The 21662-nt window shown below is 30.4% G+C and overlaps 3 protein-coding genes across 7 annotated transcripts; 1 reads left to right on the top strand and 2 right to left on the bottom strand.

Annotated features, from left to right (window-relative positions):
• Positions 1-2686, bottom strand: LOC101499083 (thiamine phosphate phosphatase-like protein). Of its 4 annotated transcripts, none has more exons than XM_004503477.4 (4): positions 2307-2686; positions 2026-2230; positions 984-1242; positions 1-72 (listed from the first exon to the last, which is right to left on the bottom strand). In XM_004503477.4, exons 1-3 carry the CDS (start codon positions 2558-2560, stop codon positions 985-987), a joined length of 717 nt encoding a protein of 238 aa, XP_004503534.1. In that variant the 5' UTR covers positions 2561-2686; the 3' UTR covers positions 1-72; position 984. The 4 variants fall into 4 exon arrangements, with proteins under 4 accessions (XP_004503534.1, XP_073225915.1, XP_012572111.1 ...); XM_073369814.1 differs by having other exon boundaries at positions 20-37; XM_012716657.3 differs by having other exon boundaries at positions 72-89.
• A 4587-nt stretch (positions 2687-7273) lies between these two features.
• Positions 7274-11638, top strand: LOC101498760 (protein NDL1). 2 transcript variants are annotated; one of them, XM_004503476.4, is made up of 11 exons: positions 7274-7667; positions 8670-8769; positions 8929-9026; positions 9133-9221; positions 9467-9527; positions 9637-9723; positions 9806-9883; positions 9974-10030; positions 10164-10219; positions 10339-10474; positions 11046-11638. In XM_004503476.4, exons 1-11 carry the CDS (start codon positions 7605-7607, stop codon positions 11265-11267), a joined length of 1047 nt encoding a protein of 348 aa, XP_004503533.1. In that variant the 5' UTR covers positions 7274-7604; the 3' UTR covers positions 11268-11638. The 2 variants fall into 2 exon arrangements, with proteins under 2 accessions (XP_004503533.1, XP_012572094.1); XM_012716640.3 differs by lacking the exon at positions 7274-7667 and adding an exon at positions 8423-8562.
• A 1580-nt stretch (positions 11639-13218) lies between these two features.
• Positions 13219-19836, bottom strand: LOC101498422 (uncharacterized). The gene is made up of 15 exons (XM_004503475.4): positions 19602-19836; positions 19468-19528; positions 19233-19328; positions 18875-19024; positions 18391-18522; positions 17641-17768; positions 17234-17276; positions 16633-16716; positions 16306-16347; positions 16026-16096; positions 15661-15714; positions 15446-15551; positions 14728-14796; positions 14187-14330; positions 13219-13732 (listed from the first exon to the last, which is right to left on the bottom strand). Exons 1-15 carry the CDS (start codon positions 19781-19783, stop codon positions 13589-13591), a joined length of 1506 nt encoding a protein of 501 aa, XP_004503532.1. The 5' UTR covers positions 19784-19836; the 3' UTR covers positions 13219-13588.
• Positions 19837-21662: the final 1826 nt, after the last annotated feature.

Genomic DNA, 21662 nt, shown 5'->3' with positions numbered 1-21662 from the left:
GGGAAATGGCTGCATATTTCCTCTATCAAGATGTACGCTTTAAAACATCAATGCAAGTATAGGGTAAAAAAGCTGTCATAGTATGCAGGCTTCAAATTAGGGGAAATGTTGGAATGTAGGAAGCCACAGACATGCAAAAGTAGAAAAAGAAACAATGGCCATCCATGAAAGAATAAGAATATAAGAAAAGAATGTTGCAATTTTTATTAATTAATCTCTTATTTGACAATGAAAGTATGTTATTGGGTTAGATGTCTGAATCCAACATGATGATGAATGACTTCAATAATAAGGAAACAAGAAAATAACCATCTTCTCAAATAGCATAATAGTGATCAAATACAACAAACAACCATCACACAACACAAGCTCTCTGTTACAGAAAATAAATGTTTGCCGGGGCAGCCACGCCATGGCATTGCAGCATGCAGCAAGCACCAATTAGAAAATAACTAACGGAAAAATATAGCAGCATGCAGCAAGCACCATTGTATGTTGTTTTCTAACTGATGTATAAGAGCATATGGAGAAAAAAGTTATTTTCTAACTGAAACATAATTAGGACTAAAATAAATATGCTTTCATGTATGTTTCTTGAAAAATGAAAATTAATGGGGAAAAAGCCATTTTCCAACTATAATATTAGGAGACAATTTTTATGGCTTCACTTTCCTGTTCAACATTTTTCTTTCTAATAAAAATACAAAGGAGAAACAAAATAGTGGTTTCTCATTTCTGATGGAAAAAAATCACATCAACATAAATGTGAAACAACGCATGTTAGATGGATTTCCACTAACATTGATCCATCCAATAATTGCTATATGCTGGAAAGAGAATAAGGACAAGAATTATCTGCAAGAATGCAACATCCTCGAGGAGTAGCTCAAGTGGTTAAGCTGGGATACTTGAAGGAGTTTGAGAAGGAGGTCTAGGGTTCAAACTCTGGCTACTAATATAACATACTAACAACAGACGTATACCTTATGTAGCTAATTTGTTGACAAGGTTGAGTAGAATGTTCTCGAACTCCTCCCCACTGCTCCAATCATGAACTTCTGCATGAACTAGTTTTGGATCACTGCAAATCTTGTTCCAGAGGGGATAATTCTTCCTCGGCATTACAAAATCACCTCCCTCAAGCTTCAAAGTAGGGCAATAATCACCCATTCCATCTCCAACGTAGATGAATCTTGTTTTGCTTTCACCTAAAGAACCTCGGATTTGGTCTATTACCAAACCCTGAGATGGAATAAAAAACAAAATCAAAGTAAGTGAAGTTGGAAGGATCAATGACACAATAGATTTCAATTTGCAAGTGATATATATAGACAGGAAATTCACCAACTGGATGGGAAATGGAAATATTGATACTTCCTTCCAGGACAATTTCATCAACTATTTTAGTTTATTTAAACAACTGCTTCAGCTTGTGTACCCAAATATGAAATATACAACAATGCAAGATATATTGTGTGCTTAGATTCATGCTAAACAATGTTAAGACTAATTTTGTGTCACCAACTCAAATGTAATTTTTAGTTCAAACCTAGATGTTTGGTTATTTGAATCAAAATTGATTTTGACTCAGTTCGATTAGAAGTTATAACATTTGAATATCAAATTTACAAAATCAGTGTTACATGCAAACATAATTGCTTTGGTTCAAGCAGCTCAAACTTAAGTACTGAGCAAATCATTACCAACATTACATTGGTCAAGTGGAACCAGACTCAGATCCTTACGCAAAGTCACGAGTTCGAGGCTTCGAGGCTTGTGGTTGGAATGAGAGATCCGACTAAAGGTGATCAGTCAGGTTCCCTAGCAGAGATTAGTTATCAACACAGAGCCGACAGATACTTGATACCATAGGTTAACAAGCAAAAAACTTAACAAAAGTAAGTTCATTTAAAAACATGTTTAGCAAAACTCACTAAAAGTCTAAAACATAAAACCAAAGAGTAGTGACTAGCAAAGTAAAACAGCAAAGAGAAGTAGTTGAAGAAGAGACAATGATGTCCACACCTTGCACATATTGGGAGGACAAAGGTGACAAGCATGAGGAGGCAATGTTGTTGAATCATGAAATGGAGTAATACAAAGGCAACCCTTATCATCTACAAAAGCTGGATTTGTATTGATTTGGGAAAAACAGCCTAACAGATTATGGTGTTCCAAAATAGTCTGAATTGAGAAGAAATTGGCGTCACTAATAATCCTCAAGTCACATCTACAAAAATGGGAATGAAATTTTAGAAGATACAGAAAAATGATTGAACAATTGGTGTTGAAAAGAAAAGGAGTACCCAAGAGAGTGAGCAGATTGGATGGCGGAAAGAATGTTTGGATGTAAGAAAGCGGAATGAAGGCAGTGAGCAATGGTGTTGATGGAGATACCTTTGGAATGGAGTTCTTCCATCATCCTGTTCATGAGAGATGTCCATGGCATGCTGGACCGGAGTTCGTTGAAAACCTCCGTCAGACCCATTTCACTGATCACCCAACTGTCGCTGTCGTCGTCGATTATGGTCCGATCAAAGTCCAATAACACCATCACCATTTTTGTTTGCAACTTCCCACCAATCTGCACAATACTCGATTCAGGTTCAAACTTTTTATCAAATTTGTCGATAACAATTTTTAAATCAAACCAATAATTTAAGCCAGATTATTGAGGATCATGTAATTTAATTTGTAGGTAATTATTTTCTTCGTGGTCGTGGATAATTTTTTAAAAAATAATTAATTTTGTTGGTTTTTAATACTTTTATGGTAAAATGAATTTTATTTGTATTTTTATTAATTATATTTTTTCATGAAGTTTGATTAGTTTAAATATAATAAATAAATAATATATTAATAGAAAAATAATTAATTAATTAAAATAACAAATGAAACACTTGTGACACGGAAGACTAATATCTCAACTCAACTCACATAAATGAAATTTTTTGAATTCCTATTTTAGTGTGCAAATATCAATTTTCTAGGAAAAGACGATTGAACTGTTTTTCTAGTGGATTTAATATACATTTTTAAATAGATAATTTATTTATTTTAAGTAAAAAGTTATTTACATTAAATTCTAATAACTTTATAATTTTAATAATTTTTTGTATGAAATGGTAAACAAATAATGAAAAAAGACAATACAGTGTGGATCCAACCTAATTTATCATCTCTTTACATAATTGTATTTGCAATTATAAAATGACTATTTAATCAACTGTTTATATTTTTTTTAATATAAAATTGTTTAAACGACAATACAATACATGTCTATTAAATTAAAAATAATTAATGTTGGCCTTTTTTTTGGTGGAAAGTTATTTTGACCTTATTTAAAAATCTATTTGTCATTTTATATTTAGATGTTTTATTGATGTGGAATATTGACAGAATTGGTGTATCATTGTACTTATTTTAGACCACGTGAATCATGTCTTATGCTTTCCAATTCTGCTGGTATATTTTAATATATACTTTGTTTTTGAAAAAAATTGAACCGTTGTAAAATTTTGACGCTGTTAACATCTAAATCAAAACTCGTTTATTGGGAGAATACTCGTTAACTATACTAAAATGACAAGAATTACATTTTATACTGAGTAAAAGTTGGTGATATTACTTGATGTGGATTTTAATTGATGCACAATATAAAGATTTTGAGTTTCTTTAAAACAAAAAAAGAGCAAAAACACGCATAAAAATAATTAAAAAATGAATATAAATAATAATTGTTACATTATAAGAAGAATAATAAGATTTAGTGATGAACTAAAGAATAATCTTAAAATGATTCGTGTTAGAACCATGAAAAACAATATCAATTCTCTATTTTCAATTAGTAATTGAAATTATACTTTCATTCAAATTTCTTCAAATTAGCTACAACAAAAATATTTATACTTAAACATTACTACTAACAAGGTTGGACCATGTCTAAAGATAAAATGCTCACAATCATACATTACTAAAAGGTATATATACTTAAAGGTGAGTTGTTGGAGGAGATAATTGTTGACACTAAGATTATATTTGAGATTTAAAAAAAGTTGAAACAATAATACGATAAACAATCACATTAACATCTCAATTGCACTTAATTTAATATATCTCATTCTTAAAGAGAAAATTAAAATATCTTCTTCATCTTAATTCCAACTCCCAAATATACCCTTAAAAACTATTTGGATTCAATGCAAAGAAAGACAAAAGAAGGAGAGAAAAAAAGAGGAGAAATTTTTTAAAATGTTATATTTAATTATAATAGCAAAAAAATACAAAATAATATTTTTTTCACATTTATAATATTTAAAATCACATTAAATAAAACATAATTTAAATTAAACAAATATTCTCTTTTCTCCAAACTCTCCCACTTTTAGACGGAGTTCAAATTGGTTCAAAAGTGGTTTGATGTACTCCATGCCCTTTCAAAAATTGAACTACAACAATAATAAAATAAAATAAAAAATTTATCTCCCACTCCCAAGTCTCTCCATTCCTCACTAATTTAAGATTTCTTAATTCTATATTTGTATGGTAATTTAAACATAATAAAATGTCTACTTTCTTCTAAGAAGGGTTAATTTGCATTAATATATTTTATTAATTATTTTGGCATTTGATAATTAATTTTTTTTAAATCATTAATAATATTATAATCTAAATTCAAATACTTTTTTATTAATACAAATTTATACATATTACCCGAAACCCAACTAGGCTAGCCCACACCACTACCTAAGGCTTATGCGGGCCAGGCCGAAGCCTCATATAATTCAGATTCAAAACCACATTTTGTTTTGAGCTGGTCGATTTTCACATCTGTACTTGGCAATCGCATGGCTCTACATGAAGAAGAGTTGAAATATTTGTGTTGTATATATCCTCGTGAATGTGTAGCATAGCATCACGCATGTCTCATGCAATCTTGTCGCTTTCTATTCAATCACTTTAAAGTGCAAATGGTGCAAAAGGTAAGTAGCTTAAATCGATCATACCAATTTTACCCATTCTTAATAATATATACTTTTATTAAAATTCAAATTAATATATAGTGTTGGTAAGAAATGTCACTGCCAAATGTCCATATTTAAAAGCAATTGACTTCTTTTCTCATTAGTCACATTAATTGATAGTAACCATCAAACTGAAAATTTAATAAACAATCATTTTTTTCAATTTTTTTAATATTATGTCCAGAGACTCGAAACTAATATACTATTTTTTTTTCTTTAGTCGGAACTTGGAATACGTCGATTTTAATTATTGTATACCTTGGAGAAAGTCTTTGCATAAATTAACTAGCATATTTAAATTTCAATCAATAAGGAAAAAACATATATATACAGCAAAATAATGAAGGTAATTTATATTATATCTGAAATTTGGCATAAATTAACTAGCATATTTAAATTTCGATCAAGGAAAAAACATATATATACAGTAAAATAATGAAGGTAATTTATATTATATAATATATATATCTTTGAAATTTCATTTAGCTTTAAATGCAATGGGCTCAACATTTTTCAATTTGAATTCAATAGAATTAATTATGTGAAAAATATGCGTTAACATAACTATTACTTCGGTCTCATATATAAATAATAATATAACAAAAAAATTAATATATTTAATTTAAATTTTTTTATTATATTCATTTTTTTTATCTACGTTTTGAACGAGTGTTTTTATTTATCGTGATCCATGTATTTTAATGAGCAACACATTTTCAGTGATTTTGTATTTTTCACTCACTTTAAACATATAATTTAGTTGTTTAATCATATTGTTATAAAAAAGACGCCAAGTCGCCAACACAAGGAATATATAGAAGGAACCCATTCTGTAAAGCTAACAATTTTCAATTATTTCATAAAAAACAATTAAAAATATTTCGTCACGATTTAATTCAAACCATTATAGTATTAAGGTTTGGTGAGAGTTGAAGAGAATATTGGCAAATGAAAAAGCCAAAAAAGTATAATGTGTTGTGAATATGATTAGGAAAGCATGATTAATGATTGGAGTCAAATGAAAGGCAAGCAACCTACCATTTTTTAACTTCTAAGACCCTTCTAGTTACACACACGTCCAATGTATAAAACATGAGCCATTCTTTGCAAAAACTACAAAACAAAAATAATTAAAAAATATTAAAAAGAAAAATAAAGTGGGGACTTTTAAGACAGGTGTACACACACAATAGAGAAAAATGATGGGGCCAGTCAAATTACCCTTTGTTGTGGTCAGAGGAAAAAAAAAAACAGACGTACCCCGCAAATTTCGAGTACTTTATATTTAATCATATTTATGAGGAAAAAAAGTAAACAGTTATTCAGTCAAAAATAAAAAAAAAATAAATTCACCAAAATAGAATATAAACAAATTTTAATAACTTTTTTCTTATTCAACTCTTTTTCCTTAAAGGATAATGTCTCTAAATTATATTTTTTATTTTAATTGTTTACATTTTCAATTTAATTTATTAATTTTTTGAGAATAGTTTAAATAATAGATTTATTTTTTAAGAAATTGTAGAGAATAAATAATTGGAGTCGTTTGTTAAGATTTTTAAAAATGAATTTTAATTTTATATTTTTAAAAATAATTTTTATAAATTTTTTTTAAAAAATAATAGAAGTTTGTTTAAGACTCATTTTTATGAATTAAAAAAAAAATTGACATTCAATAACTTAAAGATTTATTATTAAATATTTTAATATGATTAAAATTACATTGTTTTCAAAAATGACTTTTATGTAGAACTTCTTAAAATAATTTTTTATCTAAACGTTATTTTAAATTTCAATATCTGAAAAAAAAAAATTAACAAATAGACAAAAATATTTAAAATAGTATTATTTGAAGTCAAACTATTTAAACTATTTTTTCATTTGACATTTTATTTTTATTGTTTTTTAAATATTATAACAAGAAAATAAGATACTATAAAATTTATTTTTAGAAAAATCTTAAACAAATAGATCCGTTGAACCTATTTATTTAATATTTAATCTATTTTTTACTTTTCAATTCATTTGAGAAGGAGTATTTCTTATGGCCTTTAAATTTTACACACTTTATTGCAATAATCTCTTATTATAATTACAAAACATATATAATTAGGTATCTCTTAACTTTCATTATAAGTAGAAATAATGAATTTCATATGTATTAAAAAATTAGTTATTTGACATATTTTTGTAATTCAACTGTTTTTAGAGAATAAAATAAATGTAGGTATAGAGAGAAACGACGTCGTTAAAGAGACCACGGTGAAAAACATAAATAAAAGGAAGAAGGTCGTAGGTTAAAGTCAGTTGGTACGGAAAGAGAATCGTCGGTGGTTGTTAACCGTAGGTTAAAAAAATAAAATTGAAGAGAAAGAGAAATAGAAAAAGAAAAGAATCGAATTGTAAGCATTGGCTTTGTATATAAGGCATTAATACGTAAGGAAGAGAGGTTTATATTCATTTGTTTGTTGAAGAAGAACAAGAACATAAAACAACACAAAATTAAACTGAGAAAATTGGTGGGTGGAGCCTTCTTTCTTTCAATTTCAGAAAGGGGCTTCCATTATTCATCATCAAACCATGGCAGAATCTAATCATTCCTTTTCTCTTCATATGGAGGAGAAGATCTATCTTGGTGGAAAGGTCTTTCATCTTTCTTTTTTTTTGGGTTTAAAGTTTCATTTTTTTTATTATTTTTGGGTAATGGGTTTAAGTTTTTTTTTGTCCTTGAATTGGGGTTTTTTTTAGTGATTGAAGGGTTGCAATTTTCTTTTAAGTTTTTTTTTTTTTTTTTTTGCATTTCTCTTGAGATGATGCTGTTGTGCTGCATTTTCTGTTATTGATGAATTATGGGAAATGTGGTGAAATCAATTGTATAAAGTCAATGGGATTTAGTTAGAAAATAAGTACTTGTTTGTGTTGACTCTTGATAAAATTAATGAGGTTGCCCTTTTTCTTGAATCCTTTTTTGTTTTCTCTCTTTCAATGAATTTGTCTTATTTTCTCAAGTTTTGAATTGTTGGGAGAATAGATCTGCTTGATCCTTATTTGCCAAATATTCTTTTGCACTCCCATTTGTACATTTCCTCTTTATTTTTTTTATCCTTCTGGATTTTTCATTTTGTGGAATTTGATGCAACTTGGGTGATGTAAGAAGTTTCATTTGTTTTCTTTATTCTTTATGTTAATTTGGGGTAATGTAAATTATACTTTTGTTTGTTTCATTGAATGAGTTCAAAGTCATTCTTCTCTTTTTAAAAGCCTAATAAGATACTATCCTCTTTTTAGCTGTCTTCAACTTATATTCTTTCTAGAGCATGCAATTATTGGAATTTGGAATAACTTGTTTCATTTATCTTATAATGATATTAATGTGCTGTTGCTTGTTAATTTGGGTTGTCCGGTAAAAGGGTAAGTAAGGTCACATGGGAAGCCATGATAGAGAACAAATAAGTTGGAAAAGTTTTACTTAGGAATTTTCAACATTAGTCAAATGGAGTACACACATAATGATGAATATTCTTTGCTTTTGAGCAAGGTTTTTTATTTTCATTTCTGAAAGCACCAACTTCAATTTTTGTGCTTTTATTCTGTGTAGTTTTTTTCCGTGTTTATGCTTTATTGATTATGGTTTTACCATTTCAGGAGCATCGTATTCAAACTGGCTGTGGTTCTGTATCTGTCATAGTCTATGGAGATCACGACAAACCAGCTCTGATCACGTATCCAGATTTAGCGCTAAATTGTACGTGCATAATATTCATCATATTTTCATGTAGTTATTCTTTTTGAAAATGTCAACATTTATACTCTGGTTGTATACGAATGCTTGAATGTACCATGTTCTTTTAATTTTCTCTAAAATTATGAGCTAATATTTTATTACTTGCACGGGTTGCGGCAGATATGTCATGTTTCCAAGGATTATTTTTCTGTCCAGAGGCTGCTTCTTTGCTGCTTCATAACTTCTGCATATATCATATAAGTCCTCCTGGACACGAGGTTTGTAACTCAACTGATTTGAATGTATTCTTTATTGTATTTTAGAACTGAATATTCTTATTTACATAGTTTCTCTCCTCTGGAACTTCAACAAGAGTTCTTGCAGTTAGGAGCTGCTTCTATTTGTTCTGATAATTATGTCCCTTCCGCTGAAGACTTGGCAGACCAAATAGTCGAGGTCCTCAACTATTTTGGGTAATTGGAATACATAATTAGTGTTTATAATTTATTTTTCTATTGGTTTGAGCTCTTTATTTTTATTTGAGTTTGAGCACTGTAGATGTTTAAAGCAATCTGTTGCTTTGTTTTCTTATCAATGATCCAATGTTCCAATGTTCCAATGTTCTAAGATTGGGATTTGAAGAACAGTGGCATTATTTTGAGAGCAGATTCAAAATAATTGCCATATTTATTTACGGCGTGAATTACTTTTTGTCCAGGCTTGGTGCTGTGATGTGTATGGGAGTAACAGCTGGTGCTTATATCCTTACTCTTTTCGCAGTATGTACCCTTTTAACTTTGATGGAATGATATAAAATATGAAGAAACTGCGCCATTTAGCTAGTGCTTTGTGGTTTCAATATGAAATCAAATTGTTGTGTTTTTACAGATGAAATATAGGGAGCGCGTTGTAGGTTTAATACTTGTATCTCCGTTATGCAAAGCACCTTCTTGGACTGAATGGTTTTATAACAAGGTTCCTTTCAAATCCTTGAAGATTGTCCTTTTATGAATTCTTTGATATGATGAGATAACCTGAAACCACTTTTAATATGTAGGTTATGTCAAATTTGTTACATTTCTACGGCATGTGTGGTTTGCTAAAGGAGTGTTTACTTCAGCGGTACTTCAGCAAGGTATTGATTACTATGACGCAAGGACCTTAGCCCTTCCACACTCGCTCTTATTTCATAAGTTGAATTAATTTCCTTGCTCAACTTTATCAGGATGTTCGCGGTAATGTTGAAGTTCCAGAGTCAGAGATAGTTCAAGCTTGTAGAACAGTTAGTGCTAAGCTAAATTTAGTTTCATTGCCCTGTACTGCTGGAACATGATTTTTATTCCTTTTTTCATGCTTTCTGTGTTCGATATACTCACCTTGCTTTCGTTGGTTCTTTATCATGTTTATTTTTTCAGCTGCTGGATGAGAGAAAGAAAACAAATGTGTTGCGGTTTCTTCACGCAATTAATCAGTAAATCTTCTACACATTTGCTTGACCATTTTTTGTTGCGTGCGTGCGCGTGCATTCCTACATTAAGCTGTGAGTTGGCTAACTTATACACACTACAAATTTGTTTTGCTAACTTGCAGGAGACCTGATATTACAGAAGGACTGCCAAGATTAAAATGCCGTACGCTTATATTTGTTGGGGACAGTTCCCCGTTTCATTCTGAGGCTCTCCACATGACTTCAAAACTTGATAGGAGATTCAGTGCCTTGGTTGAGGTATGTAGCGCAAAAGTATGTTAAATAATGCAAAATATATGTATATAGGTATCTATAAAACTTATAAAACACAAAAGCATGGCTAGAAAACTTGTGAGATTCAATTAAATAGTTACCTTGCCCCCCAATATCCTTTCCAAGTCCTTATGATTACGTTCCTTAGTTTAAAAAAGTGGTAATATATTGTAGATTTATGAAAACAATTACGAATTAAGGCAAGCACTTGTTCTGGTAGCAAAGTAGCATGTTCAGAAGCTTTTGTGAATCATTATATAGTTAGGGTCTTATTAGGATTAGCTTATTTGAATTTATCTACTAACACAAACACTCATGAAATTGTTTGTGAGTGTTTATAGAAACAGTTTATGATATGCCCATAAACAGGTTTTTTTTGATAAGCTCTTCAGGATAACTTGTGAAAGGAGTTTAACTTTATTTTTATCTTTATAGTTTATACATAAGCACTTACATGATATACATATCAAGTGTTTAATTAAATTGTTTATTCAAACAGGGTCTTAGTTGATTGGACATTGATAAACATACAAAAACTCGGTATCATGTTTTGTAGGTCCAAGCTTGCGGATCAATGGTGACAGAGGAACAGCCGCACGCAATGCTGATACCTATGGAGTACTTTTTTATGGGGTATGGGTTGTATAGACCAAGCCATTTCAGTGACAGCCCGCGAAGCCCTCTTAGCCCATCTTGCATTTCTCCGGAGCTTCTTTCTCCCGAAAGCATGGGCTTAAAACTAAAGCCCATAAAGACCCGTGTTTCCCTCGAAGTTTGATATCATATCAGAAGAGAAAATACTTTTGACTTTTGTAATTGAAACCATTTTTTTCCCTTTCATTTCTTTCAATTTTTTTAATTGGTTTAAGAGAGAGGGATAGAGAAAGAAAAGGAGGTATGGTAGAGTTTGGAGGGGGGGTGTAGATAAAGGGGAATGAATGGAAAGAATACGTGAAATATATACATATTATGTATTAAAATAATAATATAGGGAGGTGTTGAGTTGAGTTGCCTTGATTCATTTGTAGTGTGTCTTTGAATAAAGGAATCATTGAGCTGTATCTGTAAATCATATTGGACTCTAGCTATATTTATATTTATGGCCATGAGCAATCATTGACCCCTTGATAAGATTTTTTTTAATATGCACATGTTTCTACCCCATCATTTATGGGAATTTATTTACTTGTAACGTGTGGATGTTACTTTTTCTATCTAAAATAATCATGTTTAGTTTAATCCAACAATGCAATCTTCAGTTACTGCTGATAGGAGCAAACTCAGATTTGATTCTAGTCATACCCAACAAATCTAATATTTTCAGTTATGGCACCAGTTTAACATAAGTAATAGAAATGAAACTTATCACTCATTGATACACAGTTTTACTCACTAGTGTCTGGTTAGTGCACATACTAATGTAGCACTAATCATTCAAATTGAAAGCGTGTCTTACTGTTTATCATGTGTTACAACAATATTCAATACTTTTATTTTCTTGAATATTTGAGTGTGGAATATCTATCTATTGTCAGCACAATAGAGGTCTACAATGTATATTCCTATGTTAATATTTTTCTTGTGTTTCTTAATTGAAAAATCCTCACCGTTAAATTTATTTATAAAAAATTTATCTTTAAGATGACAATTTCATGGTAAATTTGTTTCTAAAAAAATAACATTGAAGTAAAAATAACATAGATAAATTATATATTTAATTAGTGTCACATCAAAATATCTTATAACAAATTATAGAGAATATTTTAATTGATATTTGATATTTTAAAAAATATATTTATTAATTCATGAAATTCAAAAAATAGATATTTTGTAAATATCAATTTATGTATTTACTTTTTGTTTTTAAAAACCACAAATGGCATGAAATAAAGCGCAAAGTGTACCCTTCGTGTGAATGGAGACAAGACAATCTACTAGCGTATAGTTGGCTGCAAACTAGAGGCCCCTGGGCTGTTCTCATGATTGACAGGAGGGCAGTGGTACTTTTACTTACATGATTCTTATTCCAATCAAGTCATGCTCTACCTATTTGTTGTGGCTAGTGTCATGCTCCACTCACTTTCTTGGAGTTAGGGGAAAATGCACAATCACCAAACATTTTTCTATCAACATCAAATTTATAAGGATGTATATATGATAGCTAATTATTAATGCAATTTCCTTCAACCAAACATTTTACAATTTTACTCGTCTACTAGTATCTCTCATTGTCTCTTTTCTTCATTTTCTTATCTGATTTTCTCTTCCAATCCAAACACAGTATAAGTAATACACTTATGGCAAGTGGCTATTTTGAGTTCTATCAAAAGACCTGCAATTTTTAAGAAAATAATATTTGAACACACATTTAATAGAATACTTAACACTGTATACACTGTTTATAGTATTAATACAGTGAATTTTGGCATGTGATTCAAATGAAAGCTGTTTGCGTCTCTACGATGCTTGAAGTCAAGCTTTGTTTTCCAATCCATTTCCAACACTAGTCAACAGTGCACTGGCAGATTCGGGACCTTTGTCGTGCAATAATTTTTTTTTTTAAATTAATTATTTACCATATGAAAATAAATATTTAAATTGATCTTAGTACCTCAAAAATTTCAACACTCACACACTTCACCCCAATCATTTGCGCTAGACTTCAATATCATATACTACTTTGGAGTATAAGTAAATGATGTGTATTATTTTAATTCTAAAGCAAAACATGCACGGCAAATAAATTAAATACATTATGAAAATAAGTGTAAGTGATGTACATATAATCTATAACCCTAATATATACCCAACATTTCCATGAAATGCAGATAAGATGTGTAGCCCTATTGGATACATTCATTCATGAATGGTAATAACCCATCACTACCTCCTGTGTTCGTTTCTATATAGATTCAATTTTTTAATAATCAACATTACCATTGCAGAAAAACCAACAAAGTCAAAAAAAAAATAGCAGCAGTTCACCGAGTTTTTTCAGCACAACAGATCTGACATCACAGTGCAGTGTGAATGGGTCAGAGTGCAAAACCAAATTATCAGGGTGGTCAGAATGAAGAAAATTAAGATTGTATGAACAATTTATAAAAACTTAGGGTGTGCAAGTTCACACGCTGAGCTGAGAGTCTTCTTGACTGGCCATGGTGCTCCTGCCATCACTGCCTCAATCTCCTGTATTTCTCTTGGACACTTGGTCATATTATAGCAACCAGTAGCAGTAACAAGCTGAGTACATCACAACGGAATAAATAAACAGAAAAGCTCGTAAATAAAGGAATAAGGCCCTCTTAAATAAACAAATTAGTTACGCGTTTATATTGCATTTATAACATAAACGTTTTTCATATTCAGGCCCTAAATAAACAGATAAGCTCATATACAGAATAGCAGAGCACTATTTTTACCATGATTTATGTTGTTCACAGAATATATATATATATATATATATATTACATGCTAATATATATACTCTTCTGCAAAAAATAAAAAGGACTATACTAGTAGAGTTCCGTATGCATGCGGGAGTGTGCATGGTGTTGAAAATATGTATGCTAGGGCAAATATTACGTGACTGAGAGTGAGAAAAAACATTAATTTCATCTATAGTGACACAATGAGAAGATAGAAATGATAAACTAAAAACTAATTTATTCTTAATAAGGTTCAGCAAGTGGAATACCACATCACTCTCAATTCGAACTCCACCAAAACCATTAAATCTGCTAATCACTTCCTGGTTAAAGAACTTGGAAGTTTTGGGATTATTCATGGCTGGAGGTAACAAAGCATCAATAAAGTAGCATCCAGGCTCCACGGTGATAACCTAGAAGCATAAAAACAAGTTACTTCGTCATGAAGTTCATACTTCTGCTTCCATATCACAAAAGAGAGAATGACTAATAGAGATCAAAGGAAACAAAAAACTCAACTAAGGCAACAAGGGTTCACGAAATATAATATTCAATGTTTTGATTTTAACTTTCAGAGATACCATTATAAAATATGGATAAATATCAATCCATTAAAGACTTCAGGAACAAAATTTTTTGCATAAAAAAGTTATCACAAAAATAAATTAGGGAGTTTTAGGCGCATCAAATTGTGCCATTGTTAACGTGCTACATATATCACAAACCAAAATACAAACTAACAAGTTGATAAACTTCATTCAACTTACTACTTAGGAAAAAAAATTGTTAATGGAAAAGACCATAACTAACCATTCCTTCCTGAAGCTCTCTGGCCGTACGCAAGGCTTTTAGTCCCGGTTCCTTTCTTCTTTCTAGGCCCTGAATGAAAACCAAGCCAACATTTGCAAGCCATCATATGAAGAAAAATTTAAGATGGTTTGAAAATGTATGGACAAAACCCGTACAAGCACCGGTAAGGAGAATAGTCCATAGTTAAGAGGTAGATAGGTATTTAGAAAAACTAAAGGCCTCATTAGGAGTGATTTAGATCTATATAATCTATCCTTGGATCAAATATATCCGTTCATAGATCCATGTACCCGAACTCACTTAGTGAGAAAAGGCTTGTTTGTTGTAAAATTAATTATATAAGCCAATAATTAAGAGCCCGTTCGTTTTAGAATATTTTATAAAACAATCACTTTTAAGGACTTTCAATGTGTTTGTTTATGCTTTGAAAATAATCATAAACTGAAAAAAATAATATTAAATCTGACTATAATGAAAAGCTAATTTGAATAGTTCCTGAGAAAGGATATGATTGTAATGAGTGTCATAGATGAGAATGTTAAAACAGTTCATTTTTATGATTGCAACTAAACAAAAATTAGCTTATATTTTACATAAAAACCCCTAACAAGTAATTAATTTTTTATATAATGTAAAAATCACCTTTTAATCTTAAATACACAAACCCTATAGAGGGAGGGAGTAGTTTAAAATGTTCTGAACAAAAATCCACAAATACCTTAGGGTAGCCCCCAGGGTCATGTGTATCTATACCAAGGAAATGCCCCAGACCATGCGGCATAAAAACAGGACCCAAGTGTGCATCCATCATGTCATCAACATTGCTACACCAAAAATCAACAAATATTCAATTTACCAAAAGATCATACAATTTCTATCAAGATGCAAGTTTGCCTCTGGAAGTTATAAAACAAAATATATAACTCAAGTTACCCCACAACAATGTGTCCCTTCTTTAGTGACTCCAGAATCACTCTATGTGCTAATCTGCAATATTAGAGAGGAAATGAGCAGAAACAATGCTAAATATCTACTAGACACAAGTAAATTACCAACTAGATGTGACAGCTAAAAGAGACTTATGACCGGACATGCGCAAATTACTAACTAAGGCTACAACTCTGTATATTTTCTGGTTCATCTAAGTTATATACTCAGGATTCAGGAAACTTCTCTGGAGTAAAGTACTGATATAGTTAGAAATTATACTTGTTCCAAACTGTTACCGTTTGAAACCAAACATGGAAGATAATATCTTAGGCTAGCAGGCTAAAAGCAATAATGGTACTCAATCATACATGTGCATATCAACCCAGCTTACTCCAGGTTTCATTGAAGAAATAACAGCATTATGAGCATCAAGAACAGCCTGCAGAACATGGAAAGAAAAAATAAAGAAATGATGAAAGAAATGCTATTAACTGGGCCATCCTAACAAGCAAATGAATTCTAACATTATTATCTGTGTTTGTGAGAATCTGCACTGCAGATTTTTATACTGGTGCAGCATGCATATTAAGTAAAGACCTGACAATTTGTTTTCCTTAGACAAAAGAGGTTTAAGTAGAAAGCACTCACATTATAAATAAGAGATTGGTCACTTGTAAACTTTCCATTTATCTGCACCAAAAAAAAAAAAAAAAGTTAACCATAAAATGGTTATTCCAGTCCAGTTAGTAGATAAAATGATAAGTTGCATTCTACTAATTCCCTGCATACACGTACACAAAGTATGGATGAGTGTACAGGTAATAATTATTAGAGTGACATGATAAATAAATGAACAAAGGAATGAAGTGCATGCCTGATGATTCAGTCACATAGCTCAAAATGGCAATGGGTGTAACATATAAACTAAGTATGAAGACCAAAATCACTTTTTAAAATGTTGATGGAAAGACTCACAGGGAAAGAACATGTTATGTCAGACCCATAGAAGTGGTATTCAGCTCCCATATCAAGCAACGCCATGTCTCCATCTTCCAAAGTCTATAAGAGAGTGATGTTTTAAAATGAATATATCTCTAAAAGTAAATAAACATTGATCATCCAATTTAGACTACAAGTTAATCTTCTTTTGTCACTGTCTAAAGGAAATCAAGTGCAATTTCAACACTTAATAAGTTGATTGGCCATATCCAAAATCACCTAATAATATAGTTTCTTTTTTCTGTTTCCCAGAGTTGCTCATTTTTGTTATAATTTCTTCCATAATGCTGAGCAAAAATTATTTTCATCTCACTGATGAAAAAGAAACTAATGACAGGGCATGTGATTGATAAAATAGCAAGGTAGAAAAATATGAATAAGTAAACGGCCAACACAAAACCCTTGGAGTGGAATGGAACAAACAACTTAGAAAAGTCATCAATCTTGAAAGATGCAGGAACTGAACGCGGCAACATTATGATAGCCAACCAACCATATGACATTGGTTGCAAATTTGCAATGAAAAGTCAGTAACGACCTTCAAATTCAAAGGGTGAAAAAATACTCTATGTCGTACCTTATCATTAGGAGCTCCTGCATGCCCATAATGTAGAACAGCGCTGCATTAATACATGCGTGTTAGCCATCCCATTTTGTGATGGAAATTGCTACTATTTAAAACTAGAAGAAAGATATTATAATAAACTTTATATATGTTGTGTAGTGACAGTACAAACTTACACTTAACATTTTAAGATTGCTGATAATAAAGTTGGTAATATCAAAACAAGTCCGAATGGTAAGAAAAATATCAAACAAAGTCTTTTTAGCTCTATTACTTTTTTCTTAGCATGGACAGAACCAAGAAATCATTCACATTTCATACAAATGACCATTGAGAAAAGTTTTATTCAACCAAAAGTATCTATGAATCACAGTTATTGTAACAAATATGGTCACATTATCAGGAATGTAAATGTATACCTGTTGTCACCAGTAGCACAAATACATGTATAAGAGCAATGCCGACATCCACCATACATGTAGGTGTGGTGAAGAAAAGTGCTTTCAAGCTGATACTCCTTCATGCCCACTTTAGCTTTTCTCATAACCTGTTTCGTTGTAGTGTATAATATATAATATATTGCAGCTATCATGTTAACATTTTCACAAAACATATGGATAATGTCATTCACAGTTTCACACTAATCATTGATGTCACAGATTTTTCTATCTACCAGTACTAACAGATAGTGTACTGTGTACCTGTGTGAACCCCAACACATTTGGATGTTCGTAACTTGAAAAATTAAAACCAACAAATTTCTGTGGAAAATGGAAGGTAACAAACTAAAGGGAAATAATACTTATATTTGGGAATGTTTATTAAAAGAAACATGAAAAAGGAATATTTTTCCGTATCAGAACTCTTTTATGCCTGTTAAGTTTTATACTTCTATACTTTAGCAATTTTCCTTGTCTTATTATCTATGAAAAACTAAACTATCAACATGAAACTATTTTCCGTAGTTTTATTTAGCCTTGTACTAAAAAGATAATAAAAATTAAACCATCAAAACTAAAGATAACAAAAATTAAACCATCAAAATATATAAAGTTGTTTTCCTCTAATACCATTGCAGCATCTCCTATATAGCTCCAGAGAACATTTGACATAAATGTTAGGAAAAAAAGAAAGAAACAAGCACACTTTAGCATGTTAACACTAGTTACCTCAACATGAGCTTCAGAGCTTATATCATTGGCAAACTGAATAAGATCAATTTCCAACTCTGACTTGATAACACGGCATTCAGTCAATATAGGATGCAAAGTTGTCAGATCCTGATCAAACTCGCCAATGCCCTGTAAAAATATTCAAATCATAAATATACAATTCTAACTTCCTAAGAAAGATGCTAGTAGGGAATACCATCTCATCCAATATAACAAAATAGGATCGACAATGCTGATACTTAATGCAAAAAACATTTTGGGACATAAATCAGCGACGAAAGTCGGAGATCACAGAAAATAGCGGTTTGTTCAAATACTACTATGCTATAGTGCTATAGTTGTTATATGTAAACAATTTGTACTAAATTGCATAACGCAGAACAATAGTGGTTTGCTGAAAATCCGCTGCGCTGCAGCTGCTATTTGACAACATTGTCAGAAATGATTCACAACCATAAAAGAAATGATAAGAATTAAGAACCTGAAATTCCGCAGGTTTAGAGAAATTATTGCTATCTGTGTTAAGGCCGTGCAAAAGAAAGAGCAAGGGTTTCCCTGAACCTTGGTAATGTTGTTTCAAAACAGTTGGAATCTCATCGGTAAAACAGGCCGTAGTAACCATGTAATGTTCCTGCAAAAATGGATGCATACATGTGAATGCACCATCAAACATACATGACATATATATTACCATCAATTAATAAAGTGACACTGATAGTCATTTACCAATTCCATCTGAGAGAATTTGAAGTTTGTCCCTAGAGGTTACGCGGTCAAACTCTAATGAAAAATGACATGACATGAGAATGCATTAAAAAAATTATCATTAGGTGAATTACCTTAAAATGGGAAAGTGATTTGATCTTTCCCATCCAAACAGCATACTCATCAGGCAACCTAGGAGCAAATAGGATAGAATTCCCGCTTCCAATATCCTTAAAAATAACAGCCAAATAACAATTACAATGCATAAATTAAATTATAACTCCTAATTTCAACAACTTAAGATGATTGCGTATCATAAAAGAAAAAGTTAAAATTGATTTGTGTAGGAAATGATTGAGAGGAACTCACAATTGCTCCATAAAAACCGGGTTCTTCAACTCCAAACAAATAAGCGAAGTAACTCTCTTGTCTGCAATTAGTACATTTGTTTATTATTGGTAAAATTGAAATGAGAATAATTGTGATTGAGATTTGAAGGGTACCTGAAGAGTTCAAGGTGATCGGTGTCGTAACGAGTTTGTTCGTCGCCGCCCTGAAGGAGGACGAAACCGTGAAGAGGAAGAGAAGATTGGGAAAGGTGTTGGCGAAGGGATTTGAGAAGTTTGTGACGGTTATGGACATGTACCTCCATATTCACTTTCGGAGGTGATAGTGATGAAGCCATGGTGATCGCTTCAACTCGCAACTCTTCTCATCTCTTATTATTATTGTTAAGAGATTAAATTAAAGGATCAAAATTTATAACGTAAGTAATTTAAACTATCAAAATGTTTATTAAAATAAAATGAAAATAATTTGAAGAATTAAAGTGATTAATATTAATAATTTAAGAGATTAAATTAAAATTAAAAATTAATTAAGAGATTATAAGTATAATTTAATTTTATTATTATTAATTTGAGATGGATTTTTATTTTTATTTTTATTAATTAATGGTTCATCTCCAATCGAATTAGTATATAAAATTTTGGTATGCCAATTCATTGTTTTCAAACTAAATCAAAATTAGCTTCAAAAAATTGAACTATATCTTTTTGAATCCAACCCATTTTTTATAAATCGAATTGTCATTATCAATATATACTGGAAAGTTAGAAAAATTAAGTATAAACTGAATTTATTATTAAGATCATTTAAAAAAAAAAAACTTACAGAATTGCGTTAAAAGAATGAAGATGTGACAAATAATTCATGAACCGCGTATTGAACTAATCTAGTTCGTAAATAATTGATCACAATTTAATTTTTTTCAGTATAGTTCAGTTAAGATTCAATGCAATTTTTTGTTTTTATGGATAGTCCTACACCACCATCTTTGGAATAAATTAGTCAAATATTATGTTAGTCTTTTCCATTAAAATAATAAATACCGCGATGACAAATGTCTATAAAAAATATCATTAGAATTATTCATAATTGACATGTCTTTTTTAAATATTTTAATAATTTACATGGATGATAATTGGACTTGTATCACAAAAAATAGAGTAAAAATTTGTATTATGTGTACGAGTGTGTGTAGGTGCTTGTTCAAACTGCGGCTGTTAAACTAATAGCTTGCGACTGTGCCGACAAAGTTTTAGTTTTAGTTTTTTCGAACTATCTTGAAAACTCAATGATTCAATCTATTGACTTAGGCTAGAAATTGGGGACTACAAATGCATTTTGGACTCCAAGTGTCAAAAAATAAAAAGGAATGACTTTCTACACCACCATGTTTGCTAATTGCACTTTTTTATATATTTTTTGGTGCTTTCAAAATTTACAATAACCGCCCACTAAGCCTTGTCTACACCACACACAAGTAACACCAATAAAAATTATCAATTATACTCTTCAGAATCCCAACCACACCTCCCCATACGCGTTTCAGTAATTTTTTTCAATCCATTAAAAATCCCACCTAAACTTCAGGACAGTCAAGTATGCTAACATCATCTTGAAAATAAAAATAATAAAATAGAATAATGAATAAATATATAGTGGAGTTAACTTTTGAATTGTATAATGTTATAAATATTTTTTTTTTATTGCTTTATATACTATATTTAAAAATAATAAAGGATATATTTGTTAGTCCGAATCCGATTAGACTTTTAAATTTTAAATTCTGCGTCAATTTAATGTTCGGTTTAATTTTGATTTCCTTAATCACGAGTAGAAATTGCATGTTATGATTGCATTGTTATTTAGGAGCTTCCATTACTTAGGAGCTTCCAGTTTTATATAGTGGAAAAAATTTAAGGGTTCATTTATTGACATTTAATAATTTAAAAATTATTTTATTTGAATGATTAAAATTAAAAGTTGTTTTGTGAAATACAATAAAAATCATTTTCAATGGTATTATAATATAATAAAAAATCATTATAAAAAATAATTTATATGAAAATTATTCAAACATCTTTTTATTTGAAACATTTTATATATTATTTTTAAATTTTTTTTCTTCAGAAACTGGAACAAATCAATGAAAACTCAAAGAAGTAATTATTTTGTAAAAAAAATATTTGTTAAAAGAAAAGTGAAGCAAAACCACTAAA

The sequence above is a fragment of the Cicer arietinum genome, chromosome 6, assembly GCF_000331145.2.
Source record: "Cicer arietinum cultivar CDC Frontier isolate Library 1 chromosome 6, Cicar.CDCFrontier_v2.0, whole genome shotgun sequence".
In the NCBI taxonomy this organism is placed as follows: domain Eukaryota; kingdom Viridiplantae; phylum Streptophyta; class Magnoliopsida; order Fabales; family Fabaceae; genus Cicer; species Cicer arietinum.
Note: the sequence above shows the minus strand (reverse complement) of the source record. Positions and strands in the feature narration are given on the sequence as shown.